This window comes from Calidris pugnax, unplaced genomic scaffold (genome assembly GCF_001431845.1).
Source record: "Calidris pugnax isolate Ruff unplaced genomic scaffold, ASM143184v1 scaffold219, whole genome shotgun sequence".
Taxonomy (NCBI): Eukaryota; Metazoa; Chordata; class Aves; order Charadriiformes; family Scolopacidae; genus Calidris; species Calidris pugnax.
In genome coordinates, this window is record NW_015094507.1 from 8,950,544 (window position 1) to 8,962,487 (window position 11,944).

Here is an 11,944-nt window from a genome sequence, read left to right on the forward strand (position 1 = left end):
GGGGGGGGGGGGGGGGGGGGCAGGCAGCTCCGCCCGCGGAAAAAAGCTCGGCTTCTCCGTGCGAGTGGAAAAACTCGAGCCGTTGTTGCTGATGTGGCAGTGCCCGGAGGAGCGCTCTGGCTGGCCGGCCGGTCCTTGTACGGCACTGATGAGGAGCGCTGGCTGGGCGCAGTTGCCTGGTGCTGCTTGGAAAATTTCCAATTGGTGGAAAACTGGGCTCTGAAGCAGTGGCCGGTGATGCACGGCCTTTATGGGGGGCCATGTCGCAGTGTGCTTGGCTCCAGGAAGCCCTGGCTGGAGCCTGTGGATCCCATTAATGACCCCACCTTGACTGAAGCTGCGTCATCAGTTTACATCCTCCAGGCTTGATCATCTTTTTTTTTTTCTCTATTTCCTAGTGCTGGAGGTGGTCCATGGCTAGTATTGCATGCTCTTACCCAGTTTACCCATTTGCAAAAGTTAGTTCCCTGGGTGACGTGAGGGTGACAGTAGTGGAGGAGACCAAAGGACCTTTGTCCATTCTCTGATGATGGCTAGAAGCGGGTGCCTGGGTAAGAGCAGAAGCAGAGAGCAAGTTTATAGCAGTGTGTCACCCAGACTATGCTTCGGGTGTAGAGATTTCCCAAGTTGTATTTAGAATCGCTATTTATAAGAAAAATCTGTTGCTCTTTAAGCCCAGTTAAATTTCTGGTGCTGTGGCGTCCTACTGCAAACTGTTTCACAGCGTAGTTACCTGTTGTGTGAAGAAGTATATAATTCTTCTGGTTTTGATGCATTGTCTGCTTGTTTCCCCTCGAAAAGGGCAGGGAATGTTTGTTTGGCGCTTGTCCTCTCCAGGACAAATATCTAGTCAGTGGTCTCTTGTTTTGGTTTGCAAACCTGTAGTCTGTTTGTTTGTTTTGCATATGGAAGCTGTTTCATACTAGTGCTAGGTAATGTGACAGTGAGAAGTTGAGCATGTAGTTCTCTTGGGTGCTTTCAGCACAACATTTTGGCTGAGGTTTGGTTGCAAATGTATCCCAGTACTTAAAATATGTATGAACTCATTGCAGCTGCTGTTCTAGAGTACTGGTGGCTTGGGAGGGCTGGTCCAGTGTGTCCTCTGGAAGACACATCTGTATGAGAGAGCGTTTGGCTTTCCTTCTGTGCATGGATTAACTAACCAAATAAATAAACGAGGTGACCTCATACGACCTCAGCCCATGATTGCAAGTCCTTACATACCTGATATTTTTATCATTGCCATCCTGCAGTAGTTATAGTGCAATGTAGAAGAAGCAGCCAAGTTAAGTTTTGGACATCTCTGAAATGTAGAATCCTCCTCACTAGGCTTAATAAAGAATAAACTAGGCAAACCTCCTTAAGGCATGATCTAGGTTTACTTGATTCAATTTGGATTTGAAGTGCTTTTTCCCCACTCATGAATCCAGCTGGTGAGGAAATTTCACAGTTAAAGGCCTTTGTGAAGCAACCAGAGAGTTTCCCGCATCAACAACTTCCTTGCATATCTGTTTGCAATTTAGTAAAAATGAAAGCAGTTGAACGTAGGAGTTGCCAGATGTGGCAATATTTGACAGTTGAGTCTCCAAGGGAAACTGCTTTTTTAAAAAGAAATCAACCTGTTTTAACAAAGAGAAGCAGAAAGTGGATCTCTCATAAAGCTCTGTAAGAACATGTTTCTCGTTAAAGAGATTATTTTCTCGTATCTCCCACGTCACTTATCAAAGAGGCTTTTGGCAGCTTTGGCAATTTTGAGGCGTGCTTAATTCAATTTAGCAGCCAGAAAACAGAAGCTAGAGCACGGGAGTCAGCTGACTGGAGGTCATGGTCTCATATCAGTGGTTTGAGGGGAAAAATAAAGCTTTGAAGGAGAAAAACATTGTTCTGGATTCTGATAGGGATATCTCCAGTTTATTCTGTAATCAATTTTATAATCACTCTGTGGTTTTTGGTGGTTTTCTTTAATTTATTTTTTATTAACGGGGTTTGGAGAATAAGTTGCTGTAAGAGTTGTGCCAGTGCCTGCTTTGAGGATGGGGTGCGTTGGGTGGCTTGGTGAGACAGATGAGGGTGGTACCTTCTCCTGGGGAGGACCAGAGCCCAGCCTGGTCACGGGCTTGGGGGAGCACCCACGGGTGCTGCTTTGTGAAGGGCTGCTGCGTTCCTGGTATTGCTGCATCGGGGGAAGTTTGCTGCCAAGACAGTACGTTGGTACAGTGGTTTTGGAGGTTGTTTTCTGTTGTTTAGGTTTGATTTGGTTTGAGACCAGTCCGTTGGTTCACCTCCTTCAAATATTCGTTCAGCCTAATGAGAATGACCCCATCCTTCTCTCTGGCTGCCTGTCCCTTGAGCTGTCTCCTGGGGCAGCAGCCCAGAAATGGATGAATATGAGCTACCTGGCAGCGGAAGCCCTGTCTCTCTTCTTGCTTTTCTTTCTTTGCAGTCACATGCAGTCCTAGTAGGTCTTCAAAGACCATGTGCTGTGTTGCTCGTTGTGTGAAGGATCAAAAGATTTTTATTGTTCCATCAGTTCTGTTGTAGAAATATTGATGGGATGAGACCTGATTGTTTAGCTGTGCTTGTCTAAAATATGTTTCAAAATTTTCCCTTTTGTATTTTTAAAACCTGTTTGCTTTTTTTTTTTTTTTTTTGTTTTCTTTTGTTTCCTTTTTCTTCTAGAATTCTTCTGAGAGCCACAATTGTGCCAAAAGCATCTTGACCTCAGACAGGCTGCAGATAGTTGTGACCCTTTCGGAGTTCTTTAACGAAACCTGGGAGGCAGCCAACTGTGCAAGTATGTGACTCGTTATGTAGCTTTCATACTGCTGTTATGACTTAGCCCCTAAAATCTGCACAGGTCAGAATTGTATGTATTTGTTTAGATACAGTCAGTAGATAACACAAAAATGCTAAACTAGGGCCACTCCAAGGAAGCCACTCCAGAGCTTTTTATTCTGTAAGGCCTACTGCCAAAACCTGAGGGTACTAGTCTGTCAGAAAACTTAGTTGTTATATAAATATTTCTTTTAGGCTCTTCTTTCAAAAGGTAGCGTCCTGTTCCTGGTGGGGATAGGGTTAATTTTCACAAGAAGCTGGGGTGGGACAAAGCTGGTGCCCCAATTCAGACTATCCAAGGGGGTATGGATACCATGTGATGGCTCAGCATATAGCTGGGGGAGCAGGCTGGGGCTTTGGCCGCCTCCCATCCGTGAGCAGTGGTATATTAATCAAGTTTTCTGTTTTCCTTTATCAGTATCGTTGCTGTTTTCTTCTTTCCTTTGCTGTTCTGTTAAACTGCTTTTATCTCAACCCAAGAGTTTTGCCTTATTCTTCCAATTCTCCCACTGCTGGGAGGAGGTGGGCGGGGATATGAGTGAGTGACTGCGTGGTTCTTTGTTGCCAGCTGGGGCTAAACCATGACAGGTAGTCATGTCAGTTTTCTTTGTGATCTGCAGACCTTGCTGGAGACTTTCCTTGGCTTCGTGGTGTTTTCTTCTATTTTATTTCATCTTCCCATTTTTTTAAAGACCTGCATAAGAAACTTTTCCTTCTTTGTTAATGAAGTCAGTAATTCTGGAATGCTTACACATTGAACAGTATCTGCCTCCACAGCTGTTCTTTTTATTTCATTTTGTGGGTTGGAGGGTGTCCAAGTCTATCCCTGTATCCCACTGTGCCACACAGCTAAACTGTGGCTTTTTACCATTCCCCTGGGGTGGGCAGTGGGACTCCACAGTAATGGGTGCACTAGAAAACAGGGAATAGCAGTGTGGAGCTGAGTGTTCAAGACGCTGGGTTTGCTGCAGAGTTCCTTGAGAGCCCAGAAGAGTTTGTTTCCATTTGTGAGGACTAGAGAGGTGGTACAGGAGGAGCTCTGTGCTCTCCTGCCGTGTGTAGCCTGTGACCTGTGTGCTGGCTGCCCAGTGTCCAGCTGAATGCTCACCCTCAGCACTGATGGCGCCTCCTTCTGTCTGGAGAATTACAGAATCACAGAATGATATGGGGTGGAAAGGGACCTCTAGAGATCATCTAGTCCACCCTCCTACCAAAGCAGGTCCCTCTAGAGCAGGTTGCACAGGAATGTGTCCAGGTGGGTTTTGAATGTGTCTAGAGATGGAGACTCCACCACCTCTCTGGGCAGCCTGTCCAGGGCTCTGCCACCCTCAAGGTGAAGAAGTTCCTCCTCATGTTTAGATGGAACCTCTTATGTTGAAGTTTGTGCCCGTTACCTCTTGTCCTATCACTGGGCACCACTGAAAAAAGACTGGCTCCCTCCTCGAGACACCAACCCTTAAAGTATTTATAGGTGTTGATCAGATCACCCCTCAGCCTTCTCTTCTCCAGACTAAAAAGACCCAAGTCCCTCAGCCTTCCCTTGTAAGAGGGATGCTCCAGGCCTCTCATCATCTTTGTGCTCCAGAATTCTCCAGGAATTCTCTAGGATGTTGGCTCGCTCTCGCAGTACTGTTGCTAAACATCTAAATTCCCAAAAACCACTGTTGTTTTCAAGGGTCTTTCTGGTTAGAGCACCTGAAGAGGGGTGGAAGGAGTAACACGGTAGGGTTGAGCCTGTGAGTGGGAGGAAAGCCCCAGAGCTCCCCTCCAAGCTGGTGAGATGATCAGCTCTTTTCTTTAACAATAATCTACACTCTGAGTCTGCCATTGTGTTCGAGGTTTAGCTGTTTCCTGGGTGCTCTCCGTTTCGTCTCCACTGCTGGTGCTTCTGCTTTCGTGTAGTGGCTCTTACTGTTGCTGGGCAAAGCCAGATTTGCAGGGTAGAAAATAAAAGTAATGTCTTGTTTTATCTTAAAGTCCAAAGATAATTCAGACCTCCTCTTCAGAAAGCTCTTGATAATAGTCTTCATCTTTCACTTAATCAAGGCCAATTAATTCTGAAATATGTTCTCGATGAAGGGTTAGGTCAGCAGGTCTGAGACATCAATGGCAGGCAGATAAGGAGACTCCAGTGTTGACTAGACCTGTCTTTTATAGTCGAGAGCTCTTTTTGCAGGAGTGGAGTGTCTGGGGCTTGTCGGCTATGGAAATGTTAGAAATTAGAATATCCTGATGTTTTTCTTTCTCTTTGACAGATTGTTTAAAGAACAGCAGTGAGGGATTATCAAATTCTACTGTAGAATTCCTGGATTTATTCAATAAATCTCTGACATGTTTTGAACATAACCTTCAGGTATTTATGCTGTGTATTTAAGAGAAGCGCTAAATCCTCTAATTGCTGGCAAAATCTTATGTGTGCTGAATAAACTGCAGATGCGTATTGGGCAAATAGACTGCTGGTGAGTTTGTGAATTTTAGGCAGATAAAGCCATGATCTGCAAAATGCAGATGTTTACAGATTGAGAGCCTAAAATTAATTCTAATTGATATTCACCTTGACTTCATTTTGTGTGTAATTGCAGTGCTACTTCACATCAGAATTTCTGAATTCACAATAGTTGATAATTATATAGTAAGAAACGTGGTGTCTGCATGCTGCAAGTCTCTATTTCTACCTCTTTGGAGAACTGTTGTCTTCTGACTTAACAATTCAATCTTTAAATAGCCTTTTGATAATATAGGCTCGTTCAGAAAGACCACTACCTTAAATCATTGTAACAATTCTTTTGACTGGTAAAATTAATGGCAGACAACATTTGTCCATATTGCAAAGGCAATATAATTCACTTAGTGGTAATTGTCCTCAGAGAAAATGCCCTAAATAGCCTAAGAAACTGCATATTCCATTTCAGTCGGAAACTGGCCAAGTTCTGGGATCATTCAGTGGTAAAAATGGGAAATTATAGGTATGAAACAAACTCTGAGGAGACTGTCTGGTTTTTTATTACTAATGATTTTTTTAGGAAATGTGCCTTTATGGGCCTTCCTGGGAGTGTCTGAACTAGAGCTTAACCAGGTGGTCAGTTGGTAGCTGATACAACCATTACTGGGTCAGAGTATCTTTAGAGATTGTGGTTTTGTTTTCAAGTGAGTCAGATTGCATTTGGGGGTGGTGAAGGCCACAAACGAAAAGGATTACTTATTATGGCAAAGTCTGTCCCTGTCGGTGCAGCTCAGCAGTAACAACAGGTTCTTGTTAGGTATGGGCAAACAAAACCAAAACACAGTATTAAGGAACCTGATCTCTGGCTCCAGAATAACGTTTAATTACTCGTAATTTCTTTTCCCTCCACCTGGGAACTGGTACTTTAAAAATAAGTGTTTAAAAAAAAAAAGCTGCTAGTTCAGGGAGCAGTTTGAGATGCAATAGCTGCAGGAAATGCATCCTGTCCCTAGTGAATTAGAGGTGGGCCCTTTTCCTCCTGGATTCTCATGCGAGTTGTCTGTCTGGGCCCCTACTCAATGAGGGTGCTAGAAATTTGGATTTTGGTTCAAACCTGACTCTAGTTTTTAAGTTTTTTTTCTTATAATGCCTAAAAACTCCGTATGAATGCTGTTTTATAACCCTAGGGACAAACCATCTATCTGTCACCCAATAACTACACAGAAGTATGTAAAAACTGCAACGAAACCTACAAAATGTTGAATGACCTGTATAACAACTTGCAAAGGATGAACAGGCAAGGTGGTGAGTCTGGGCACTCCACGCACTTGTGTATCGACGTGGAGGATGCAGTAAGTATTTATATACTTATATATATTTATATACTCGGCAGAGAGGCCTTGATCATGGAACTCTTTATTTACCCGAGCCATTTGCCCTTGTCTTGCTAGGGACTGCCTTTTCCCTTTTGGTGTGGGGCAGTAGGGACAGCAGTGTCTTTGCCAGGCTGATGTCCCCAGGGGAAGAAGTTATCTCATTGGGGCTGTCTTGCTTGGTCCTCTCCTCAGTCAGGGAAGTAGGAGCTGGCTGAAACTTCTGATCACCTCAGTACGTTCCAGTTTGAGGAGCTGCACTTTAATTTCTTGTTACTGTGGAGGGAATGGATTTAAAAAAAAAAAACATAACACAAACCCTCTTAATCTTCTGGCTTTTAATGTGAAGCTTTACTGCTATTGTTCTAGCCAGTGTAATAATTGATTCCTTATTAGAGCAGCTGTTTCTAGGGGTCCTCAGCAGTGGTGACATATGCTTGGAAAAAAGCTTTGTTATATTGTAGGGTTTTAAAGTGGTTGGGCAAAAGGAGCGTTGTCGAAAGTGTGGGATTAGCCCTGTCCCCACAGGCTGTCAGGGAGTTCTCTGGGAAACAAGCATGTGGTGATGTCTGCAGTGTATTTGAATATAGCCTGGTTTTAAGGCTCGTATGAGTTTTGATGCAAAAATCTTGGACCTTGGACAAGGGTTTGCTTGCTTTTGAGGGGAGACCTGTTAAAGTGGTGTTTTCTGAGATCATATTTGCACACTTGGGCGTTTGCCGCGCTGCCCAGCAGCAGTGCCGCTGCTTGCCTTCATGGGCTTGCTCATCATGTCTGTCTTCTAGATGAACATCACCCGGAAGCTTTGGAGCAGGACTTTCAACTGCTCGGTCCCCTGCAGCGACACGGTGCCGGTGATCGCGGTGTCCTCCTTCATCCTCTTCCTACCTATCGTTTTTTACCTGAGCAGCTTCCTTCACTCCAAGCAGAAGAAGCGGATCCTCATTTTGCGTAAGCGGTGGGGCTGGCCTTTCCCTGCGGGGACCTGGGTGGTGCCAGGGATGTGCCTGGCCCCGGTGGGAGCGGGGACCCTGCAGGTGGATCTGCCTGCAGCTGTGGGCCACTAATAGCCACCATTAGTCGGCTGCTGTCCCCTGAAGAAGGGTGGAAAAGAGCTTCAGCCATATCTTTTCATTAAAGTTTCTGGACGTGAACAGAAAGCTGTTTGCAAGTCTGCGGCGGATAAATAGAGGGAGTGGAGAGACTAGTTTTTGTGGAATTCTTTGTGTTTAATTTTCATATAATTTTTTTTTTTCCCTTTCTAGCCAAGCGCATCCAGTCAAATGCCAGTCTTGTGAACATCCAAGAAAAATACAGCTGAGCTGCAGAACAAAACCTGAGAACTGCTGCTGGTATACAGTGGGTACAATTGTGTTGGAATGAGGCCGGCACAAAAGAGGAGTTAATTATGGTTTAGTGTAATGATACAGAGCAACACAAGTTAAACAAAATGCTGTCTGACTTCTAAGCGAGGACATTAACAAACATGACAAGGCAGGGCTGTGTGACACTGTATGGACTCTGGTTTTGAAAAATCTGTGGGCTTTTTTTTCAGTCTCGGGCTGAAGCTGGTGTTTTTCTGTTTCTAAGCTTTTGTACTTCTCATCCATAGAACAGCTACACTTTGCTTGCATGGTGTTTTTCCATATTTATTGTATTCATTTCACAGAAACCTGAGATTCTGAATCCTTTTGAGGTAATTTTCATAGACAGACAAAACTTGAAATAATATTTGATGTTCCTGCTTGAAACAATATGTTTAATTTCACATATAATACTCAGTCTTGCCAGACTTGGGATGGACAGAAAACCTTTGAGAAAGATCGGTACAGGAAAGATGAGAACTTTTCTAAATTGATGCTGCTGGTATCTGTTAAAAAACAAAACACCAAAAAACCAAAAGGCATGAAATATGCAGAGAAAGTGGTAATATATCATGTCCAAAGCCAGAAACAAAAACTGCTAGTGCTAGACTTGAATAGTAATCATTGATGGCTACAGTATTCAGTTATCTCTGAAACAGGCGGCGTATTTAGTCATTTGCACACTTTAACCACTAAAATCATTGCTTTTCAAATGTTAAATTATCAGATGCTTATTTTAGATGTCTACTTGGGTAACTGAGTGCTTCACTGTTTATTATGTTATTTCCTATACTTTTTAATTATAAGGTTGGTGTTTTTTTTTTTTCATTTGTTCTTGCTTTTGGGGGGAAGTGAGGTAAAGTCAAGTCACTGGAGATGCTGAATTTCCTGGTCTAGAGCTTGCTATGGCGTAATACAGAGGTGTTTACAGGAACTTTGTAGGGGAAAAGTTACCTTTTCTAGATAATATGTATTTTAGTGGTAAACGAACCAGAGGGTTCTCTACCTTAAAAACTGTCCAGTGAAGACACTGTGTTGGGAATTGATGGCTTTCAAGAAATAGTTCTAAAAACAAGGCCTGTGAAATAGATGAATGTAAACAAATTCAAGCTTGGAGATTTCCAAAGCTGATGGAGAAATCCACAGGGTCAGGACTGGGATGGGTAGTGCTGCTGAGGGGCTTTGGGCACCCACGGTTCAGTTGGGTTGTGATGGGCCTGATTTGGGAGAGTGGTGGGCTCGAAACGATTTATAGCTGTGCTGGAGGTTAATGAATCTTTGCTCACATTTTAAAATGTGTTTTCTAACCGTGAGACAAAAATGAATGGCCATTACAGAATGGTCATTAAAAAAAAAAAATTCTCTTGGAACTTGTGTCTGACGTCTGTCAAAAAACCCTGTGAAACAGTCTTATGTATTTGACTTGCTTTGGAGCCTAGAATGTTCAATTTTTCCTTTGCACTAAGGCTCAAATAAATATGTAATGATGTAACAAAACAGTCCTGAAGCTCTTCAAGTCGTTGGTTGTTTTTCTTGTTATTCTTTGTGGGTTTTTTGAGTTAGGACATACTGTCAAGTTTTAAAATCAGGCTGACAGTATGTTTCTTATTAAGTAAAATACTGTGTTAGCAATATTGGTCCCACTCACACCATTACCTTTTTGTATTTTATCACTAAGAAGTGTTTATCTCCCTCTGTTAAACCTGTGAATTACTAGGTCAACAGTCAGTTTGTTTTAGGTAGTTTATAAGAATAATAGAAAACTCTTGCTTATTATATAAAGTTACCTTCTTGCGGCTGGGAGAAGCATGCTGCCTTTAAAAAAAAAAAAAGATTATTTTTTTATATCTCTTACTCTTAAACTTCAACTTTCTGGGACTTACCCAGCTGCCTGCTCTAATAGCATTACATTGATTTGGGACATCATATGATTGAGAGCTGTTCAAAGCGATCTTTCATTCGTGCAGATAAAGCCAGTTTGTATGCACAGCATTTCAGAATGACAGCTTTTATACTGTAAGCAGTGGCTTTTTGAGCACATTCATGTTAAGTAGGTCTGAAAGTCATTACTTTTGGATATGGTGGTTAAGCACTTTAAAAAAAAAAAATAAAAAAATCAGCTTTTCTTATTTTCCTGGCTGCTAAGCCAAACGGAAATACTCATGTGACTTTTGTTGTTTTTTATTTTAAAGCAGCAGTAAAGTTTACACTTGAGATTTTTAATGTTAATCTACTGTTTTCTCCCTTTTCTTTTTTTTTTTCTTTCCACCCAACTTTGTACTACTAACTTTCTTTACACAGTATTCTATTTTTGGTAGGATATTTCATATATAAATCGATTGAATACTCTTTATACTCTGTTTCCTATAGAAGTGTTGGAAGCACACAGACTGTGTTGAAGGAGAACTAGAGTTCTTTTTGCTGCTAGCCTTTCATCTTGGTTTATTTTTGCCTTTTTTGGTATTGTATGTACTAAATAGGGTGAACTTTGAAATACTGGTTGTTTGTACCTTTTTGTGCAAATAAAGATTTCTTACGGTGGGGTAGCACTTTGATTCATATTTATACTTGCTAGGAAACCTCTAAACATGGAAAGTCAGCTCTAATAAAGACTGTCAATAAACAGTGAACCGTGTGGTTACTTAATTGCTTCGTTTGTAGTAGTTTTATACCCCTGCTGTTCCGCGTTTGTGTTCAGAAGCACCTGCTTATTATTCCTCATTATGCCATTTGCAGGAAAACAGCATCAGAAGGATGTTTTCGAAGCAGTTCTGTGCTGAATTACAGCACAAAAGCTGAGAAAGGGGGCAGTTTTGGCTCGGCCGGCGCCTGCTGAAGCGTTGGGAAAGGCTCCTCTTAGTTGCAATGGAGTTTCTTGGAGGGGTGTGCGTGAGTAAGGCTGGGGGGACAACCTGCTGGCTCTGTGGGGAGGCTTTTGGTTGCCTGCACTGGCTGCTCTTCAGGTTGGATGTGGGTATCTCAAAGGCAAATCTAAATCTCAGTGCAGCACTTGCCGAGGGACTCCCAGGATGGCAGGAAAAGTTGTAGTGCCGGTGGGTGAGGTGGGGCTTCAGCTGGAAAGCTAGAAACTGGCTGCCTGTGTGCTTGGGAGAGGGATTTGAAAGGGAGTAAGCGCAGGAGAAGGGAAAGTGGGAAGAGCTGGGGGTATTTACCCAATGGGAGCAGAGGCTCAGAGTAAACGGGGGTCTGTAAGCACACTTAGAACAAAGTGTTTTGGGGGGGAGGCTGCCGAAGTTCACAGGGGGCTGAAAGGCCCTGAGAAAAGAGGGTACAAATGGGGACTGGCAGCAGGAAGATGGACCAGCTGGGCCCAGGTCCCCACTGCTCTGTGGTGGGACACGCTGGTGGGCTGCCTCTGCAGGCTGGGGAGGGGAGCCAGTAGTGGGATGGCAGCAGGGCTTTCCTTCAGAGTTACTCAAAATCATCTGCTTTCTTCTGGGAGCACACCTGCATTGTGATGCTGTGGATGGTGTTGACGTAATCCTGGTGTCAAAAAGCCTCTTTACAAAGCCCCTGTTCTATTTCAAGCTGAGTGAAGATTCCTGTTTAGCACCAGACAGGGTACTCTTTCGTTAAAACAAATGAAAAAATAGTTGGTTTTGTGTAATGGCTGCTTTTTCCATCTTTATTAAATGCCTGCTGCAATCACAAAATGGCTTCAGTTTCCTAATGTTTTGTTTCTGATGCTGTCCAGTTAACCAAGTATCATCAAATCTTCTTGCATTTCTTCTAATTTATACATTAATGCCCTGAATATAGAGCTTCTCTGGAACGATAACTTGTCTGATCAGCAAAGTCACTGTACTCCTAATCAGAACGTATGGGTAACTTACCGATTTTCGTTCATACTTTATTGTGAGTTTTCCTTCTGGGACTGGTGTAAGCATATTTTTTTTTAGCTTGATTTT

At 43.0% G+C, this 11,944-nt stretch overlaps 1 protein-coding gene across 1 annotated transcript in view; it reads left to right on the forward strand.

Moving 5' to 3' along the window:
* OSTM1 (osteopetrosis associated transmembrane protein 1) overlaps window positions 1-10,645 on the forward strand; it is a 10,965-nt gene extending 320 nt beyond the window's left edge. The window contains exons 2-7 of the mRNA XM_014964436.1: window positions 101-234; window positions 2,680-2,794; window positions 5,091-5,188; window positions 6,466-6,630; window positions 7,437-7,602; window positions 7,917-10,645. Of these exons, the coding sequence (XP_014819922.1) occupies window positions 101-234; window positions 2,680-2,794; window positions 5,091-5,188; window positions 6,466-6,630; window positions 7,437-7,602; window positions 7,917-7,972 (734 nt within the window). The 3' untranslated portion in view covers window positions 7,973-10,645. The remainder of the gene's footprint in view (window positions 1-100; window positions 235-2,679; window positions 2,795-5,090; window positions 5,189-6,465; window positions 6,631-7,436; window positions 7,603-7,916) is intronic.
* Window positions 10,646-11,944: the final 1,299 nt, after the last annotated feature.